The sequence below is a fragment of the Augochlora pura genome, chromosome 6, assembly GCF_028453695.1.
Source record: "Augochlora pura isolate Apur16 chromosome 6, APUR_v2.2.1, whole genome shotgun sequence".
Lineage (NCBI taxonomy): Eukaryota > Metazoa > Arthropoda > Insecta > Hymenoptera > Halictidae > Augochlora > Augochlora pura.
In genome coordinates this window covers 9,984,500-10,005,993 of record NC_135777.1, presented here as the reverse complement: position 1 = coordinate 10,005,993, position 21,494 = coordinate 9,984,500, and the positions used below count along the sequence as shown (strand labels likewise).

General features: G+C 38.7%; 2 protein-coding genes across 2 annotated transcripts; both read left to right on the top strand.

Annotated features, from left to right (window-relative positions):
* The first annotated feature begins 547 nt into the window (after positions 1-547).
* On the top strand, positions 548-1,245 carry LOC144470949 (uncharacterized). The gene is made up of 2 exons (XM_078182558.1): positions 548-785; positions 836-1,245. The coding sequence occupies exons 1-2, from the start codon at positions 548-550 to the stop codon at positions 1,243-1,245; spliced, it is 648 nt and encodes a 215-aa protein (XP_078038684.1).
* A 9,958-nt stretch (positions 1,246-11,203) lies between these two features.
* Positions 11,204-19,838, top strand: LOC144470946 (uncharacterized). The gene is made up of 6 exons (XM_078182549.1): positions 11,204-11,693; positions 12,608-13,362; positions 14,499-15,612; positions 17,967-18,380; positions 19,370-19,699; positions 19,819-19,838. The coding sequence occupies exons 1-6, from the start codon at positions 11,204-11,206 to the stop codon at positions 19,836-19,838; spliced, it is 3,123 nt and encodes a 1,040-aa protein (XP_078038675.1).
* The last annotated feature ends 1,656 nt before the right edge of the window (positions 19,839-21,494 follow it).

The window sequence follows — 21,494 nt, the reverse complement described above, 5'->3', positions numbered from 1 at the left end:
TTATTGTTCAATTGGTCAGCCTGTCCTTGTCGGTGAAAAAAATTTTCTGATCCTATTAGAAAAATTATTAAGCGCTAATCGTCACAGCATGAAAGGAGCAATAGTGCAAGGGGTAAAGTGGTTATCAGTGGTCGTCCTAATGGTCATGTCTGGCCATCCTAGTGGTCATATCTGGTCATCCTTGTGGTCCCTTCTGGTCATCCTAGTGGTTAATTCTGGTCATTTGAATGGCATTGTACAAGGAGACGAAGAAGGAGAGTATACGTGTACAGAAAAAAGAGGTGCATCAGTGATAGATTACGTAATTGTGAATGAGATAGGTTGGGAAAGAGCGGAAAAATTCTGGATGGGGCACAGCATTGAGTCAGATCATCAGCCTCTGTGTTTGGTAATAGAGGTACTAGCAGGGAAAAGACAAGCAAAGGAAGGGGAATTGGAGAAGGAAGTAGTGTGTTGGAGCAAGGAAGTAGTGGCAAAAAACGAACGGGTGGTATAGTATGGAATTGGAATATTTGAGGAATGGCAATGGCTGAAATTAGTGGTAAACATGACGATGAAAAAGAAGGAGATAGTGACACGGAAATGGAAAATAGGGCAAAAATGTTGGTGGGATAGGGAGTGTACCAAACAGAATCGGAAGTATAGCGAAGGTCCGACAAGGAAGAAGCTCAAAGAACTGATAAAGAAGGTCTGGAACGGAGAAGGCTTCCCGGAAGATTGGAAAAGAGCGGGTATCATGGCGAATTATAAAAAAGGCAACGCAGAAGTACCTGAGAACTATCGAGGTATAAGCCTCCTGTGCACAGCGTATAAAATAAGCGTATAAATTACGCAGCGATATTAAATGAAAGACTGAGGAAGGATGTGGAACAGAAGGGCATTTTACCAGATACACAATCGCGGTTTCGGAAACATAGAGGGACGATCGACAATGGGTACATACTACATCATGTGGCAGAAAGAAAAACACTGAAAAATAAAAGAAAGGTGTACGCACTGTTCGTAGATTTGGAAGCTGCTTTCGACGCAGTGAAGAGAGGTAAGTTCTGGGAAGCCTTGGCAGAGAGGGGTGTGAGGAAAGGACTAATAGAAAGGATAAAAGAAATATACACAGAAACAAGAAATGTGGTGAAGACAAGCGATGGAGTGTCTGAAGAGTTCTGGACAGGCGAGGGATTGAGACAGGGTGCCCGCTCAGTCCATCACTGTACACTATTTTCTTGGCGGATATGGAAGAGTGCATGAGGAAAGGCAATTTGGGGGGGAGGTCGACGCGGGGAATCTGAGATTTTGGACTCTGGCATATGCAGACGATGTGGTGCTGCTAGCGAGGAGAGAGTAGGAGTTAAAAGGGATGATTAAGAGATTTGAGAATTATCTGGATAAGAAAGGATTGAGACTGAATGTGGAGAAAACGAAAGTGATGATACTCCGGAAGGGGGGAGGCAAGACCAAGGAAACGCAATGGAAATGGAAGGGAAAGGAGATAGAAGTGGTAAGGGAATTTTGTTATCTGGGGATAACATTCCAAAGGAACGGCAATATGGATAGGCATATACAGGAGAGAACGAAGAGAGCCAATGTCGTTCTGAACCAGGCATGCGGCATTGGGGAGCGGATATTTAAAGATAATTTTCGCATGAGAATGTTCCTATTTGATATGTTGGTGCTGGGTGTGTTATTATACGGAGTGGAATTATGGGAGTACAGGGAGAGAGAAGCAGTAGAGCGGGTACACTTAAGGTACATAAAGTGGACACTGGGTCTGGATGTTAGTACGTCAAGTTACATAGTGCTCGAGAAAACAAAGAGAGTGAAAGTTAGCGCGTGTACAGGGCATAGGGCTATAAGGTTTGAGGAGAATTTGAAGAGAGGTGGTGAAAGAAGGATTGTTGCAGAGTGTTTGAAGGAAAAAGAGAGAAATGAAGAGTTGAAAACCAAAAGCAGAATGGAAAGGGAGGAATATTTTAAGAGGAACGGATGGAGTCAGGAAGGTATAAATCGGTTGAGGGATAGTGGGGAAGTTGTGGGCTGAAGGTTGAGAAATAGAGATGTAGAGGTACAGCAGCAGAAGCAATTCCGCAAAGCGGCACAGTCCAAATTTAACCCGCGGTACCAGAAAATAAGAATCTGGGATCTCCCAGAGTACCTGAGGAGGGAAGGTAAAGGAGGATGTCAGAAATTAGTAGCGAGAGCGAGATGTGGAAATATGGAAAGGTGGAACAGGTATTGGGAGAAAGAAGAAGAAAGAAACTGTGACCTGTGTGGGGAGAAGTTTGGTACATTGGAGCATCTCGTAAGAGATTGCAAGGAAACGGGAAGAGGAGTGGTGATCGAGGAGGTAGTAAGCGGTAGAAAGAACGAGAAGGTGGAGGAATGGCCGGGCAAGGTAGAGAGAAAGAAAAAAGAAAGGGCAAAGGAGAGAGCTTTATTAGGATTTTAGGGTAAGAAGCGAAAGATAAATCAAAGGCATAGCAGGTGTAATAGAGGGGGGTGGGTAGATGGTAGAAACGGTTCTTTAGTCAGAGACGGTTTTTAGTAGGTATAAGAGATAAGAGTGTGAATGAGAATGTATATAATGAATGAAAGGTTAAGATAGCAATGTAGAGTTAGGTTTTTGTAAACCAAGTCCAATTTCTTGGCTGTGAGGCTGAAAATAAATAAATATTATTATTATTAATAATCCATGTGAACGGAGCTCGCTAAAATTAAATTTCAACATTATTAATATTTATTAGATACACAAAAATTCTATCAATTACTGTCCAACAGTAAGTCTGTAGCGCGTGTCACGTTCATCACGATAAACCATATGTGTGTTCAACTCAACTTGTGTTTGGATGACATAAGAGATTATCGGAATAAAATATCTCTCCAACTATGTATTGATCTCTAAGATTTATAAATTGGATATTATTGTGCACAGAACATTACTAATGTAAATTGTTTTACAATGACAAGATTGGATTTTCTCGAACATCGTACGATTTCTATTTTATCATATCTTTCAGTGAAGACGTTTATAAATACATTTCTGACAGAAAAATCTTCATAATTCCGGTAACTATGAAAGAAAAAATTAGAAATCAGTCTTTTCGACTGGTTTGGTAGTTCCAGTGTTAAATTCAGAATTTAACAAATGCAATCACAGACATGTCGTTCATGAATGAGTGTTGTTTTTCATCATGTTAAACCATCCTATACAATATCAAATATATTTCAATACACAAAATATAGAAAATCTGTTAAACATATTCAGCTGGATCTAATTGGCCCACAACAAGCGAATGGGGCCGATATCTTCGATCAGCGACGTGAGGCGAGTTCTTATCGGGAAGATTGCGTTCCCTCTCGCTACCAAATGCTCGCGGATGCACGCGACGCCAGACTTCAGGCTTCCGGATGAAAGCGCGCTGCACCGGAAGTTTTGCCGGCGGCGAGATCTTCCAGAAATTAAACAGCTAGCTAGCAACGGCAAACAGGCGGCATGGCGACCGGGTCTCTGATCTGAGAGCGCCGAGTCTCGACTCGATTCGACTCTGCTTCAATTTATCTGAGAATTTCCACGTGGCACGTAAGTTTGCTTGTTTACAGGTTCGACCCGGTATGCGACAGTCTTGAGAGCACTTGCGACTCCCTACCGCGACCTCGATCGAAAGGACTCTGGAAACTTCGCAGACAAGGAATTGAACCTTTCGGGGAACAATTGCGCCGGTCGTCCTGTCATAATCACTGCCAGTGAATCGTGTCGCCGATAATCAGTTTGTCGAGGACGATCCTTTCAACGATTCCGCAGCAAATCTTCGCTTTCCTCTGCTGAGCTACACTCACCTCGAGAAGTACAGTTAGGGACAAATACACACATGTAGACGCTCTTTAAACTTGTATAAATGATACAGAGACTAGTCTACTAGACGATGACTAAAATTCTTCTTTTTAATTTTGCTATTATTCGGAATGACATTGCAGCCATTACAGTAATACATACCTTCATTGTGACGAGTGTTTCGGTCATATAAAAATAGTTCAAGTTGTTTAGTCCAATTTTAAAAAATCAATACCATTTTAAAAGGTGTCCCCGACTGTGTGTTAACCGCTTGCACCACGATTTCTCTCGCAGTTTCGTTAATTAATACTTTCTTTATACGTCTTTGATAGTTTAAATGACATTTAATAAAAGATTCGTATCCTAGTCATATTCTGCAGGAGCGTCTCGACCCAATTGACGGTACAATTGACGAGTCTCGTGCTGGCGAAGAGTAATCTCGATTTCCGGTTATTCCGTCAGTCTTTTATCAATGCTGGATCAGGGTAACGGTAAGCGTCGGCCTCGTGTGAGCAGCGACTGGCAGTCAGCGTGATAAACTGCGGCTAAAGCTTTCTTTATGTGTGACGAGCCTAAAGGTATTTAGGTAATCGTTCTCATTCCGCCCCCGCAATAACACTTTGCACACAGGCGGCGGCAGGTTCGCTTGTAGACGCGGAAAGGGAGGGCAAACAGAGAGCAGGACCGGCAGACAGGCTCACCCTCCTACGGTTTGTTTGCTCCGCTCGAGAGTTTCGCGCTCTTCAGAGTAAATGCGATCCGCGCCGTCCTTTTTTCTCTTGGACCGTTGCCAGTTCCTTTTCAAAACTTCCGTCCGTGTTTCTCTTTTCCATTCGCCGATCTCCCATCGACCCTCATTTCGGCTCTGACACGTGATTCCCTCGGCCAGGACATCGCCGGCTTTCCCCCCCGTTCCCTCTCCCGAACCCCTTCTTATCCAATCCAGCTACCATCATCTTATATGTTAGAGCCTGCGCGAACTTTCCGGGACGTTCCGAGCGAAATATTCTCGGCGAGAGCCGCTGCCACTGCGAATAAACGCTCGAGTTTCCCTCTTCTGCTTTCGCCGGGGGGCCGACGGCTGCTGTTCTTTCATCGCCGAAATATGCTTATCGCTCGAGAGTAAATATCGGAGCTCGAGTCCTAACGCGCAATCGAACTTCCACGGACTCGCAATCTGTACTTGTCCGCCGTCTTTTACGTAAACACGAATTTTATATTACGGTAGAAGCCAGATCGTCCAAACTAATGACCAGACGATGATCTTTTCGATAAAAGAGCGTTTACTTCGCGACCATGCTCTATCGCAATCTTCACCGGTCCTTTGGAAGAACTGTGAAAAAAATGCGAAACGTAGGGTAAACGTGATTACTATTACGAGACTCGTTTCTTTTGAGACACATAATCATTGACTAAGAACACTTTCATTAAAAGCACTTTTATTAAAAGTAGATACACGTTTATAATCTAAATATCTTACATCTACTGGATGCAACTATCTTACAATCTACTGGAGAATATACATGGCGTGTATAGATAAATTGGCGACTAATCTTGATATAATCAAATTCATCAAATTATTTTTAATAATTACGCTGAAAAGTTTTGCTACAGAAATCGCAGCGTTCTTCTCACTGCTAGAATAGACAAAATCTTGAAAAAATTGGATATTTCTAAGTCATAATTAATTCTTTTCATAAGTCATAATTAATTTACTTAAAGATCAAATCACATAATCAAATAGTCAGTTATATATTTATTAAAGTAAATGCTGACGAAACAACCAATGAAATCGTTGTTAGTGACAGAAAAATCAATCCCGTCACACTTCCAATAGAATCCTGTATTATATGTATTGTTCTTCTCGCAATTGGAAAGTTAAAAATTGAAAAAGAAAATCTCTGGATAATTTCTATTGACAATCTCAACATAATCAAGGCGATAAAAAATCTTTTCAATTCTAACTATCTAATCAGTGATTTGTAAAACGAGTTACACAATAAACTCGATAATTAATTATAAAATAAACAAAAAATGTAATCCTCTGCGAAACTAAACTCGATAATATAGAAATTTCAGAAAATAATAATGAGGTAGCGATAACGCTAAACAAACAGCAACGCTATGTCATATTTATATCAATGTTATGTCATATTTAGAGGAAATCAAATTGTTTATCGAAATAATATAGTAATTTAAGGGATCTAGAACTATGCCATTTAAGATGTTTGCATCACTTCTGTTGTTCAAGCCTGCATTATAGGATTAATGTAGTACTACAATGTAGTATACGTTACTAATGTAGTAACGTATAATATTATGTCTTAATTGCTACAGCGTGTTATATTAGATTTACGATCGTTTTATGACTGCACAATAATTACACATTGTACATAATAATTATGGAGAGTTGTTAATAAAAATGTTAAGAGTTTAAAAACATGCGCTAGTTACATATTGCATTTATTCTAAAACAATACAAGAAATGTTAATTTTTATACTTCCTTTATAAAATCGAATGATTGTTACAACATAAAAACACTGTTTTGATCGACTAAAAGCTAACTATTTAAAATTATAACCATTCACATAAATTAACTTTCTTAACCATATTGGTGTAAGTGAAAGCGAAATTTAAATGCAGACAACTATTACATTTAACAAATTTTGTTGCAATAAACTAATAGAGTACTCAAATGATTTCATTCACTTAATATAATGTTAAATGTTATATTAAAATTTTGTTGCTCATAATTCTTTGTCATATTATTGATATTGCCATTAAAATAAATGTATGTAACGGTCTTTCGTAGAACCGCGGTAATTGGAACCCTAAATATTCAACGTTAGTGGCTCCATATGGTATCATGCCGATAGACTAAAGATTAACACTTTACCGACCGGGTTTTCGACCATAAATATCATTGTAGAATAATTGAATCTATTAACATTTTTATATTTCCATAACATTACCTTTAAGCGATATATATTTTATTTTTGTTTTATTCATCGCGAAAGGTATCTAATATATTTAAATAATTATGTAATAATATGGGAGCTTGAGGAGATAAGACACATAGATAATAAATTATTGGTTGCCTTGGTAAAAAGACGATTCATAGCCTACCGATTGGTGAACTGTTAAATTGTGCGAGGAAGACGACGAAGAGGCTCGCCTCATAAAAATCTTCCAAGCATCTGAGCATTGTATATCGGGAAGAAGCGAGTTGAACGGTGAAATCCGAGGTTTCTAATCATGATTGCGACGAAGAGCCGACGCGGCACCGGCGTCGGTATATCCTCTAGGCGTTTCTTTTTTCAGGCGCGAGCATATCGCAGCACCTGCGATACGTTTTCATAATCGTTACGAGCGGGCCGAGTCCCGGCGGCTTCGGGGTCGGAAGACAGTGTATTCTTTTCATTTAATTCCCGGAGCTCGCGAGCTGTTTAATGGATCCGCGAGCAACGGTAGTTACGCGGGGGAACGCTGTCCATTAACAAAACTGTCGCGAGATTCGGGGCAACTTCCAGCGTGACACATCGTCGCGATATTTCACCGGCGAATTAATTAATGAATGCAGTATTTTATCGCGGGTTCGCGAGTCTTGACCCACTCGCAACTGGCGTCGTAATTTGTAACCGGAGGGGGCCATCGCGATAGATATCAAACCTAACAAGTTACGCAACCGGTGCCACGAAATTACCGCCAGCCCGCGTTCAAGTGAGAGGTCATTTGGATCGGGACCGTGAGGATTAACAACCGAATGATTGCGGCTCCGCCGTGCCGCGCCGCGCCGCACCCGTTTTTCCTTTTAATTCGGGGTTTCGCGTGATCGACACGTTCACCGCCGCGGTTTACGGCGACCAATGCTGTTTAATCATGTGAGAAAACATTCTATCCGGCTACAATGAAATTACATAGTCGAACAAATAGAACGATTTCGGCTGCCTTTATGGTTGAACCGACTGCCGAGGAAAAGGCTTGACCGTCAATCGTTTGCAATGGTCAGGTGAGCCTCGCGATGGAAATGTTACTGCTTTACCGGTTCCCTGATAAAATAATAACACATTTCAATGTAACTATAGTTTTTTAAGTACCTATCGTTAGACGCGGGATTTTTATGCATGGCAAGACTGAAGTATATTTAGATTTCTTGCCGTTTTACATAGTCTCTACAATTTCTGCAATTGTTTCCTATAGAAGGGTTTTTATAAATTTTACGATTTTAAAATATACGAAGTTTCAACAATTTTAATATGTAATTCATAAAATATAAACAATTTTAAAGTAAATAAAACTTGAACAATCTCAATAATTTCAACAATTTTTAAGTAAAATACATAAACTGGTCATTTTTACTACCGTCGTAGGTTTAGTGTCAATTGCAAAATATAGACGTTTCTTTCCGTAATACTTTGTTGTACCTTAACCAGTCTGATTTGTCATGAAAATTTCAAATAATAAATTATTGTAACAGAGAAGCATTTTATTATAAATATTTTATCATATTTCATTTTAAATTCTTTAAATGTTCTTGACTGTTTCGCGTTCAATTGTTATCGTTGTAAATACAATATAAAACTAGTTCATAAATCGAGGTTGCCCCTTATACTTTATTATTCGAGCTGATAAGATAACTAACAATTTTTCTGGAATGTTTTCCGCCATGTTCTGCCAACATGTGTTCCCTATGGGATTCCAGAGGAATTCAATAATTGGAGGAATGCAAGGATCCAAAAAGCGAATATACGTTTTACTGACAAAATCCCAGTAAATTACGTGATGTTTGCTTGACACTGTGTTCTGGATTACAGCCAAACGTGACGCGATTTTACAATGAAATTGGACTAAATAAATTTTGTATGGACAATGGATCTGAACTGGACGGACGTGCATTTAATTCTGCATTCTTTAAAACGGGATCAATTTTTGAAATTGCGTTCGGGTCTTTTTAAATTATAGGATTAATTTATGAATAATTAATTATACTATCGAGATCGGTAGTTGTTAAAGTTGCGTTTTACAATTTTATCTGCCGAATTTTATACGAGCGAGTAGAACATTAATTTTCTTTTTATTTCCGGAGGAAGTAACAGTTTCGAATTTTCTTCTTGTTATTTTCGAACAATAACAACAGTTCAATGCAATGTTCGATTTTTGTTTAAGAAAATGAGAACGAATTTTATCCCGCAATTGAATATCGTGAGTAAACATGTTTACCAATTAATAAGAAACCTTAAACGCGAATGGCTGGTAAATTCGAAGGAACGATATCGTAGTTATATTGAGAAGCAGTGTGAAATGAAGTACGGAAACCGCGAAACATGATTGGCTCGATATCAAACCTCGTTATCCGTGTACTCAATGAAATGTTATTGAATCGTACATAGGGCTTAACGAACATCTATCGGTAAATAGATATCCGTATATTAGTATGTACCTAAACGTATACAAATGTGACACTTGATCTAGAAACCTACTCAAAACCAAAGGTAATAAACTCGATTGCCAATCGGGAATACCGTTCCGTTCACCTGCTTATGTAATATTCATTGGTGCATAATGATATTTATTTTCTGAATATTAGAAACTATCATAATTAACGAAATATTGAAGAGACTGTTATGTAAAAGAGAGATTGTTATGTAAAACAAAAGATTTAGAATTAGACATAAGATTTATGCTACGTTAACAATATTCCTTTAATAATTCATCCATTTGTCTGTATATATAAATTCAAAGGGTGGTTAAAAAATATATTCGAGCTAATGCGGTTCTTGTATTTGGTTCGATTGTTCTGTTATAATTTTTTTATTCGAGCATTGTTTCTAATTCATCGATTTTTAACAGCAATTATATTTTCTTCTTGCTTTTCAATATTAATTCAATGAATAGTTCTTCACCTTGTCGTTGACTGGATGATCGCAGCGCTATAATCATTCTCGAATTTCTAAGTCGATAAGGTAGCTAACTTCTCTCCTAAATTTTATCCCTCTGAATCGATAATTATCCCTTAGATAATCATTTGTCTCTTTCTGGAATTTATCTCTTCCCTCACAACAAAATCAATCTGCTTTTGTCAAGCGGTCAATTTTTCTTAATATATACTTTTTTCGTATAGCTATATATAGTATTAATTACGTATATTATTTCTTTGGTGTATTGTACATACACACTTTTACTTTAATCGTTTACTTTCATAATTAATAAATTAATTGAATAAAGCACGAAACATTCACAAAAGCCACTATAATGGCGTGTCATGCCTAAGAGGTTAAAGACAATCTCAAATAATTCGATTTTCCAACAAATGCATATAAATAATTTGTGATTCTATTACACGAACTACCAAATTGCATTTACTGAGTTTAACGTAGGTTTAACTTTAGTTTTCAGATTGAAATAATATCCGATTTTTTTAAAAATGACCTTTGAATGATAAAAAATTCTCTTTAAAAGAATCTGCAAAGAATTATTTTTGTAAATTATATTTTTAAATAATTTCCGAAGAATTATTATCAAAAAATAATTTCCGAAGTACATATTCTTTTGTTTTATTAGGTTGGTAAGAAATTAATGTCGGTTTTCGAACTTTCGAACTTTGACGCATGTGTTGGGATAACAATTCACTTTTTTCTGTTTACCTTCCACTGTCATCTTACAGTGCCAGATGTCGTGCTCCATTCTGATAGGTACGTTTTTGTTTTTACTGTTAATTAGTGCTCACTTGAAGTTATTGTCTTCGTAATGGATACCAAGCAAGTTCCTGTAATATTCGTTCGAAGAATTTATCAACCCCAGAACAACAGAATTTTACGCTACTGGAATTAAAAAACTGTCAATTTATTGGCAAAAATGTGTAGATTATAATGGATCTTATTTTGATTAAAAAAACTTATTCCGATTTATGATATGTCGATTTAACACGTTCGCCGCCGACAATTAGTCACTAAAATCCCCACATAATTAAAGCAATTTAATTAATTAAAATAAAACTAAAAAGTTCACATTTATCATAGGGGATGACATTAGAACTCTTTCGCATTCAAAAAATTATAGTCGAATTCATTTTGCTTGAATATATTGCAATAAAAATAAATTTTCAAAATTGGTCAGAAATTAATGTCACCTCTGGGTGACACCCATATCTGTATGGGTGACGCGGCGACGAACGTGTTAAAGATATCGTTTGGAAACCGACATTATTTTCTTACCAACCTAATAAATATCCTTCGAAGAACCTTTTAAGAACGATGACGTTGCCGCAAATGAAGAACCGCTTTTCGAACCCCGTCGCTTGTTTCTCGACTCGACACCGTACGGCAGGCACGAGTCGGAACAGGTGTTTCAGGTTGTCACGTCAAAGTTAGCCTATCATGAAAAAGAGAAAAGGTGCGCCAAAGATTCAGGCACTAGCGAAAGAGTCAAGAACGCTGGACGAGAACTCATGGCGTGCCGAATTAGACGCGATATCCATCAACGACGACAACTGGCGGTGCATCGTGACGATGATGGTAGAAACGACCACCGAACACTCCAGGTGCGTGTCACTCTTTAACACCGCCGTGGAAGAGGGCAAACGGAAAGCCATCTACTCGCTGAGCTACCAAAAAATGATCTGCAGCGTGAAAATGTTGTCGAAGCCAAGCCTAGACAAATGCCCAATTGTCCAGGGTGTTTGTCACTTCGCCAGCAAGTACTTAATCGAGGAGAACGCTACGTTGCCAGCTTGGCTGGTGGCACAAGTTATCAAGTATCTGATCTATCGAATCAAAGAAGAGACCATCGGCATTGTGAAGAGGATGGCTGAGCTGGAACACGAAATTGACGAAGAGTACAGGATCATGCAGACCGTGGCTGACTGGGGTAGAAATGCAACAGATTCTAAGTTCGAGAATTGCACGGAACTGTGCTATGTTTTCCAAAGAATATCTTGTCTTTCTTTTTTTCTTGTTGGCAGCGACAAAAGTGTTAATTCTTATAAATCCGATAGTTATATTATTTTGCCATTTTCTTCTGGGTAGCAGGGGCTTCACTTAATCATTTTAAATGTAACATTGAGCGACATTTAACGTTCTTTTATATTAAGTTAGTAAAAATTTGTAATGACATTCGTGAAAAACAAAGGCACTAAGGACCGCGTGTAATTCTGAAGACTTACATTTATCGCTACCGATAAATTATTTTACTTTTCATTGGAAAATTTTATAACCTTGACAAAACCTTAACTGGTATCAAGAAACGAATACGATGGGAAAAGTAGTTTTGCATACTTTTGCAATAATGCATACTTTTTTCATGACATCGTGTAGATAACGTTAAAATACATTCCGACATGTGTAACGACTTGACGTTGAAATGATCTTTAACTGAAATTTAATTTAATTTACTTTGATTTGATTTATTCGTATACATATAAAGGTAAACACCTATTTCTACATAACGAAGCAGAAACATATAATCTGATTGACAGAAAATCAGCAAATTAGATAAACAGTTTATGAAAGCTTGTTTCGAATACCATGGCCATTGCCTGCAAATACGTCTATTTAATCGCTGTTGTTTATAAGCTGTAGCATAACAGTCTTGAACCCACGGTTTTTGCGCGATCGCAGTCCAAAGTGAAACAGTTGCTCTCGATCACGACGATCCTAATTGAGAATTCTGATATCGAAGGTTCGAATAATGGTGGTGGCACCGCTGCCGTTGTAAACATGGAACATTGTTGCAACGCCGAGAAAGCTTGCTGCTCGAAAAGCGCTAATTAGATTGAAAACTAGGTCAGCCGGGGTCGAAGTCGTTCAACGCCGCAAAGCTGAACAACAAAGCGATCACGAGGCTGCGTAAACGAGGGGAGGAATGGCGGGACACGGTGTACGTGGACGACGCGCCCCTCGACGGCCCGAATCTGTACATAATTCTGACAGGATTCCACGATCCGGATCTTCCTGAACATTTAATAAACGCGGCGGTGCCGCTGAGCTTCGTGATGCGGCTGAAGAGATCTGACCGTGATTTGGATCGGCTGGCGGCCTGCGGGACCGTCGACGAGCTGGAGAAGACCCGGAGCACGAACCGTTTCGGTATATATCACAGCAGCATAGTCGATCTGTACCGGTTCTGGTCGACGATCGAGACCCGAACGATGAATCCGGAAACGCATCCGGCGCTGCTCGACGTCGCAATCCTGCTTTTCCGTCCGCCGAAGCTGCCCGAGGTTTTCCGCGACGACGAATACGAACATCTCAAGAAGGATCTGTACGATCGGGTTTCGTATTTCATGTACGATCTCTATGATCTTCATCGACAACACGGGAATTATTTGAAGAGCACCAGGATCGAGACGGGCATAGCCGACGATGCACCGAGGAGATGCGACACGGAGACGTATAGGGCGCTGTTAGACGCTGTCCCGCAGGAATGTATTTCCCTACCGCTCATACTGTTCGCCATTCTGGCGCAAATCGATGCGAACGACGGCAGAAACGCGATCGAGAGGGAGATCGAGGAAACCGGCGTTCCCGATGGTCAGACAGTAAGCTTCGTTTGCGGTGTTTCGTATTCCGCGATGGACTCCGACAATTGATTGTCCCAGAATTCTTGTTTTCTAGATCTATCGTTGCTGTGGTAGGATAGAGCAAAGCTACATACATCCAACGAAGTTTGTTGGGGTGCAATTGCTCCATCTTTCTTCGATGTTAATTCGTCGCTATAATTGTAGATCATTTACGCGCAGAGTAGTCTGTTTCTCCATAACTGTTTCGATATCGGGTTAGATACAATTATGGCGGAGGTGCTAGAGTTTTGTGATCTTACGAACGTATTCTAGTTATAAAAATATGAAACTTTATATTACAGTCGGTTTCATTACTTAAAGATTGTTTGAAATGAAAATATAAAGCAAAATTGTCACGAAGTCTAATTCACTTTCGATCTAACAATGAAACCCCCAATACTTTTGTAAAGTGTTTAAATAATCTTTATTTTTATTACATAAATAATAAACAGGCGTTGTATATTATTTATTTATTATTATTGCCTTCAATCGCGCGAGGCTTATACAGCAGACTACAATTTTGTATGTTATAATATATACAATAGTTATGAATAATTAAATTCTTATGTTACATTTTATCGCAAAGTGATATATAATTTTAAGGCTTTTAATGTCGGGTTTAGCTAGGAAGTAGCTAAGACAAAATGGTGTGCATTAGCTGTGCTTAAGGAGATGATTTACTAGAATTGTACGCTGCTCTTCATATTCTGGGCACTGCCAGATCATATAATTCAGATCTTGAAATTCTGCTCTACAGAAACATGCACAATTCCCAACGAAATTAACACTTGCTAACGAGCCATTTAGGTTATACTGGTTTGAACGATATCTGTTTTCAAACGCGATGAAGTGTCTAAGCAATTTATATCATGCGTAACATGGCTTACTCGTTTCTTTGTAATAATACTGAAAATGGTCTATACCTTTAACTAAACCTTGATTTTTAATTAAATCGTCAGTAGCCAGTTTCGCTATCTCTACTCTACTTGTCACTCTATTTTCAATCTACGTATCAATAATCAACATAAGTATACATTCTAAAAGAAAAGATTATCTGAGGTGACTTCGATCTTTCTCATTTCTGTTGCACGTCTCTCGAAACCGATGAATCAAAGGACACGAGGGAGACGCACGTCGAAACACACGTGGACGCTGCGAGTTTACAAGACACGCACGTCGACGAGAAGATACGGAAGCTGAACGTGCAATACGGTCTGGACGAAGAAGAGAATGTCCGAGAAGAGCCCGTGACCAGCATCGAATTAGTCCTCCGCGAGGATGTCCTGAACAAAACCGTCAGTCTTTTCCACGACTGTTCAAACTCGCTGGACCAGAGCAACCTTGTCGAGAAGATCCTGTCCATATTTTGGCATCCGAGTATCATGGACCTCCACGGAAAACACGAAATCACCGCGGAGAAACGCGACGAGTATTCGTGCCACATCGACGGAATCCGCAGACACATGGGCGCGGAGGCGAGCAACGAGGAAGTCTGCCACTGTTTGCACATATTAATGTTCGATAGGATGATATTCGGGTCGGGAGGGGTCGCGGAAAGTAGCTCGGAAGAAGACAAACTGGCGGGTCTTTTAAGTATTAAACATTCGCCGATAGAGCGGAGCAAGTCGGTCCCGAGTTTCACGTCGAGGTTCGACGAGCGTATACATTTCTACAGCGACGGCAGCATAGACTACGGCAAAGTCTTGCCGTTCATCGTCGACTGCGCCCCGTTGTTTCACATCATAGACCCGCGGGAGATGTTGGTCCCCGGATACTTGGCGGAGAACGTCTTCAACTTCGGATACAGGAAGAACGGAGGACTGGACGAGTTCAACGACGTGGAGCTGCTGCCGAGATCCATTTTTGTGCAACGCGTGCAACAGTGTCTGAGCACGTACGACATCTACAACACGGTCTACTTCGAGCCGACCGACTCCGTGCTGCTGCGTTTCGGCGATCAGTGGCGATCTAACGGAGTGCACGAGGAACTCGGGCTGTCCAGAATTCGGACACCGGTGCGACTCCGTGACTTCTGCGAGTACGTAGTGCCCGAGGAACAGGATTGGATAGACTGGGAAGAAGAGAGGTACAGAGCGCTGACTAACGAGTCGCTGAAAAGATTGATGAAGAAGGCGTCGGAGCTCGACGATGGCCGGCTGCTATTTACCGACGACGACTTCATTATGCCTTGGTCCCTCAAGGCCAAGGACTTTGCCGCCCGGAAAGCAGGTTCGTTGCTGTTTTCTATACAGGGTGGTTCATGCGATTGTTACGAGTCATAACTTCGTTATTATTGCATTTATGAAAAAATGCCAAAGAAGAAAGATAAATGGTTCGAGGAGCACTACATCTGTAGGCCTTTAAATTTTTTTTATATGCAGCAGTGCATATGCAATTAACAATTGCATCATTTCTTTAAATATGTAGAGATTTGACTCGGAGGTGTAGGATCGCGGGAAAGACTTAAACACTATGTTATACATTCATTGTTACAACATGTTTCTAAAAACTGCGGAACTCGCACAACAGACGACATCACTCGGAGACGGACGCACAGAGAAGGAGGTCGTCTCTTCAATGTGCAGAAGTTATCTCCTCATTATGGTTGGCCAAAAGCCACGTATCGCAATGCATGGGGACTACGTGCTTAGGGTCCCATTTCCAACAAAATAGAAATGCATAGTTTTTTTAACACAGATCGTTTCTTCTGTTTATTCTACGTAAAAAATTATTAGAGTAGCATGGCAAAAAAATGATTAGATCTCGAGATATTTTCAAAAAATATCTTTATTGAATATTGTATGTTCACTTTGTTGTTTTCAAATGCACCATAGTGTTGCAAACTGTTATTCAATTTGAAAAACAATTGTCGTGATAATTGTCGACGGTTTGGATGTCTTTTTTTATCAGAGACATTTTTTGAAAATATCTCGAGATCTAATAATTCTTTTGCCATGGTACCCTAATCATTTTTTATGTAGAATGAACAGAATAATTGATGCACTGCTGTATCTAAAAAAAATTTAAAGGTCTACAGATGCAGTGCTCTTCGAAACATTTAACTTTCTCCTTTGGCATATTTTTATAAATGCAATAATAATGGAGCTATGACTCGTAACAATGGTGTGGACCACCCTGTATAAGATTGACCAATTTTGATTGAATTGTCGATCAGAATAGTATAAATTGCGAGCAAACGTGAAGATGATAATATCAATTAGAGCAAGCGTGTCAATTACTGGGGCCATTAACACTCTTAGGCACAGCTGAATTTTGCACGAATGTTTTTCATAAGTAAATTACCATTTTTTTTAATACATATATTTTTTATTATATCTATATATGTATATAGTAATAGCTGTATATATTTTTCTTAGTGTATTGTATATATACACCTTTACTTTAATAACTAATAATACAATTGAGTAAAACGCGAAACATCCGCAAAAACCACCATAATGGCGCGTTGTGCCTAAGAGGTTAAAGCAACCTCCGAAGTTTTCGACAAATTGAACAGTTTTCTATATCTATATCGCATTTCTTGAAACATTTACATTATAGGTCGATGTCTTTTATATACGTAGGAATTCTTTCATAATTGAATAAAGAACACAAAATATTTAACAAAATGGTCACAACAGATTTTAAGCGAGTTACTGTGCCCTGAAAAGATGAAAAGTTAATGATTGTGCCAGTTACCGAAATTTTTTCTAGTTACTATTTTCCAGTACGCTAATTCAGTTTTTGTTTGTTAATTTTTGTACACTGATCTAATTACTGTAATCAGTTCAAGGTAAATAATCCTACAAAAGAAGCATGTGAAAACGTAAAATATTCCGTATTAAATTATTTAGCATAATTTATTAGACATAATTTATACACGTGACTATTATTTTGCAAGTATTTGCACGTTGATGCGAACGAACAGTAGAGCGAATCTATTGTTTCATGGTTAATTAAAACGGCGATTGTCTGAAGGGAATAATTAGAGGAGATAAAACCAAACTGCACTCTGCTCTAGAAGAGAGACTCTCTAAGCGGAAATCAATATCCGCTCGACGACGGAAAATAAGGAAAACTTGAATACAGTAACGTTATTCTTCAGTTTTGATAACAATTTCTTCTTGGAATAATTTTACTTCATCCGCATTATTAACACTGTTGCTTTCTTTCAATGAAAGTTCATCCATTTCTCTAGTTACTCTAAACTTCAATTCTTTCTGATCGCGATTTAATCAAATTAAAATTTTAGGATTGAGCTCTAACACATTAATTACTTTTTTACCTTCTTATCTTTTAAGGATCTTAATAAAATTAGAATATAATATATTAACAATTAATTTTCAAATATAAACGAATTCGTCACCAATATATGAATGACACGGTAATCCAAGAGTGAATATATTTATATAAAGTGCAAAATTTTGGATAACTATTTCAAAAATAATTAGTACAATTTATTAATAGCAGTAAATGTAATTTATTGCATCAAAGTGTCGACCAACGATTACCTATTTTTAAGGAACGCGCGATATACGGGGGCTGCTCTAAAATTATATAACTTAGAAACATTTCTGGCGCAGACGTGGATTTATTTTCCATGGTCGAGGAAACCTCGGACGACGCGAAGAAGGAGAAGCAAAGAGACACGAAATCGTACGTAGAGGACAGTGTGAGCAGAATCTCGAAGAGGAGCCGCTCGCGTTATACCGACCTGCAAGAAGATAGTTACGAATTCATTGGCTATGATCTCGGAATATTGCGTGTGCACGTAAAAAATCGCAAGACCGTGTTCCTCTTGGCCGACGGTGCGCGGGTTAACGTGGAAATGGATGATTGGATTTACAAGAACAAGGATTTACGTATCACGGTTACCATTAGAGACTACAGCTTGCATTTATTCCGCCGGATAAACAAGCCGGAACTCTCGGACGTGTTTCACCTGACCAGTCCTCTGGGAATCGTCCTGGCTTTCGAAAAATTGCCGAACGCGAGCGGTGAGATTGTTTCGCATTTTCTACGATTCCGGTATCTAACCTCAGTTGATCGTATTCGCGACATCGCTGACCGGTTTTCAAAATTCACTTTTATTGGAATACAGGGTAGCAGGGGGGGTTACTATAGGGTAACCAATTAACCCCTTGCCGTACTTTAACGAGTCAGACTCATGATAGAGATTTCTAGTAATATCCAGTTAAGTATGACTGTCATTCCGTTCTTTTAAGTCGGAATCAAATTCTGTTCTCTTGTAATTAATATTTAATCATTGTAGTAAATGTAGACGTACAATGAATACAAATTTTCTTTTTCTCGTAAGAAATTATTACAATCGAAAAGATGCTTAACACTGTAACTATAAAGAAAATGGTACGGCAAGGGGTTAATCAACTTTATATTTGTCGAATAAGACATATGATATGTTTTTGTTCTTTTACTTCGTTTACGTGTGGAGAAAAAAAAATGAAATATTATATTGTTGCGAGTTTTATCGGTTCCACGCGTTACATGTCGCTGTATTTTACTGTTTATTCTATTTACAATTATACTCTAAATATCTAATATAATACTGTTCATTGTGATAAGATGTTTGGCTGTCCGTCGGCACAACGGTTCCGTGACAACTCTTACATTCAGTTATTTCTTTAGGGGTTGTTAACTTCAGAGCAGTATCACTTCAAAGCGACTTGATTTAGACAATTCGCCGTAACAATATAATAATATTAATTTGTATAACAAATTAAATATACATTTAATACAGAAATAAATTACTGTATTAATTACTGTATTAATTACTGTATATACTAGAAATATTTTTCTCCAGGTCTCTCTGAAAAACCGTAGAATGTTTTATTTTCTTTCTTATAGTATTGTATATATAGTATCTTATAGTATATTTTTCCTTTCTTTCTCAAATTTCCTTCATCTTGTAGCGACCCGCGACGTCAACAGCTTTCTACCTAATTATTCTCCTCTATTTCGTATTCAGATGCCAGCTTCGCGAACAATTGGTCAAACAGAGGATTCGATTTCCGAGGATCATGGCCGTCAGGGTTGTTAATAGAACCAGTCGTCGGGGACAGCGAGCAGAATCCATTTTACATTCGGCAATCCTACATTAGAAATAGTTGCAGCGGCGCTAAAGGGATCCACGAAGTTTGTAGAAAGTTCTTGAGAAATGGAACCGTTTTGGTGTACTTCGACGACGGCAAGGTTACTGTTCTTTGTCCGAATGGAGACATTGTGACTTGTCTGGCCTTCGAACAGCTTTCACCCAAGGAACCTGGGAAGACCGACGATGACTCAAACTCTGGGAAAGGTATATATGATCCTTTCAATTTTTAATCGATTCTAGACTACCATTCATTAGGCTTCGTTCTTTCTATTCAAATTACAAATTGTGTATAGTATTTTCTGAATTTCTTTATTATGCTATAGATCCCACTACTGGATTATGATTGATGTGCATAGAGCAGTGTGCACACTAATATTTTAAATTAATTAAAGATGGTGTCTATGATTATAAAATCGTTTATGTATTAATGAAAACAGTGATTAGATGTAATATAAAACGGTGAATGTAGGGAATAAATTTGACAAGAAATTGCTTCTGTTGAAAATCTTAAAAATGTAATGTTTATTGAAATTTCCAGGGCATTTTTATCTTGCACGAAGGTCGGTAGATCACTAATTATTTATTTCTGAAACTCTCAAACTGCGCAAGAATTTTCTTTAAAGTTAAAAGATACGAAACCAGACCTGGGTACATTGAAAATAATATGTTATTTTACTTCATAATTATTTCCTCGAAAAAATTTTTCTTGAGCATGCTGTTTATAACATCGTCAAATTTAGGGGCTTTGTTAAGTCGCTACGATTTTTTTTATTATAAGTTTAGTATAAGTCGAAGCATTGTACTGTTTCGTTATCACGAACATGTCCTGAGATTTAAACTAGTACAGTAATAGGGATTAATAATTAGGCTATAGTATCGCAAAGGAGAGACTTTAAATTTTAATTTGCGAAAAGATTCACAATTTTCTGATAACTTTTACCGGGATAACAACTGTTCTAAGATCGACAAGTTCTCAACCGAAAATTAACGATGCTTCAATTATACAGTCCAGTGTAATTAATTCATCATATATATTTCAAAGAAATATATATTCGACGTAAACTATCGAACGTCAGCGACCTCCGTTTTCCCTCGTCGAACAAAAATCGTTATCACGCCGAACGACTTTGCCGTGATTAAATTGAACTGCGAGATACGCGCAACTCAATTTTTGCCGTCGATAATTCTGTTTACGTTGCCGGTGTATGACATTAACGAGCGTTTTAGCTCGCTCGAGGACACGGAAGTGATTTCGCAGCGTGGGCGAATGTGAAATGAACGTTCCGAAGGCCGCAAATATTTGTAAACTCAAGCGAACCGATTAAAAGCCCCTTCTTTCCAGCCCCGTTTTTTCAAAGGCGACAGGCCGCGCAAAGGATCGACCCTTCCAGAGAGAAGCAAAAGGAAGCCGACGAGTTCCTCCAAGTCCCGATTGACTGAAGTAGACCAGGGGGATACTGCGTTGCAGATTTCAAGGACGGTGAGTCGAGTGACCGTTAAATTTCATTTTGCCGGGGCCACCGGAACGATCTGTTCCAATAAGTAAAGAATCCAGGCTTTACGAGCACTTAACACGTCCACGTTTGATCGTTCATATTCCCTCGAGTCACTTCAACATCTCCGGGCAACTTCGAATCTTTCCCGGTTCTACCGGCGCATTCGACTCGACTTGCGAAACTTCCCGGAGCCAATTTCGTACTAAAACACGCTGAAAATTTTAACGGAATCGACTAACACCGTTACCAGCTGCAAACAATTAACCGTCGGACTGCGACTACGTGACATTTTTACTCGATTTTCGGCGAGTCAATTCCATGAAAAATGTATCGCTGTATCATTTAGAACGCTATAACTGTTTCATCAGCGGGCTAAGTAACTTTCTTCTCCACTACAATGACTCAAACAAAATTTTTTCGACATTTTAGAAGGACCGGGTTGTAGTCAGTGAAAAGTAATATTCTAATCATTATCTATTAGGTTGGTGCTTGTGAAATATCAA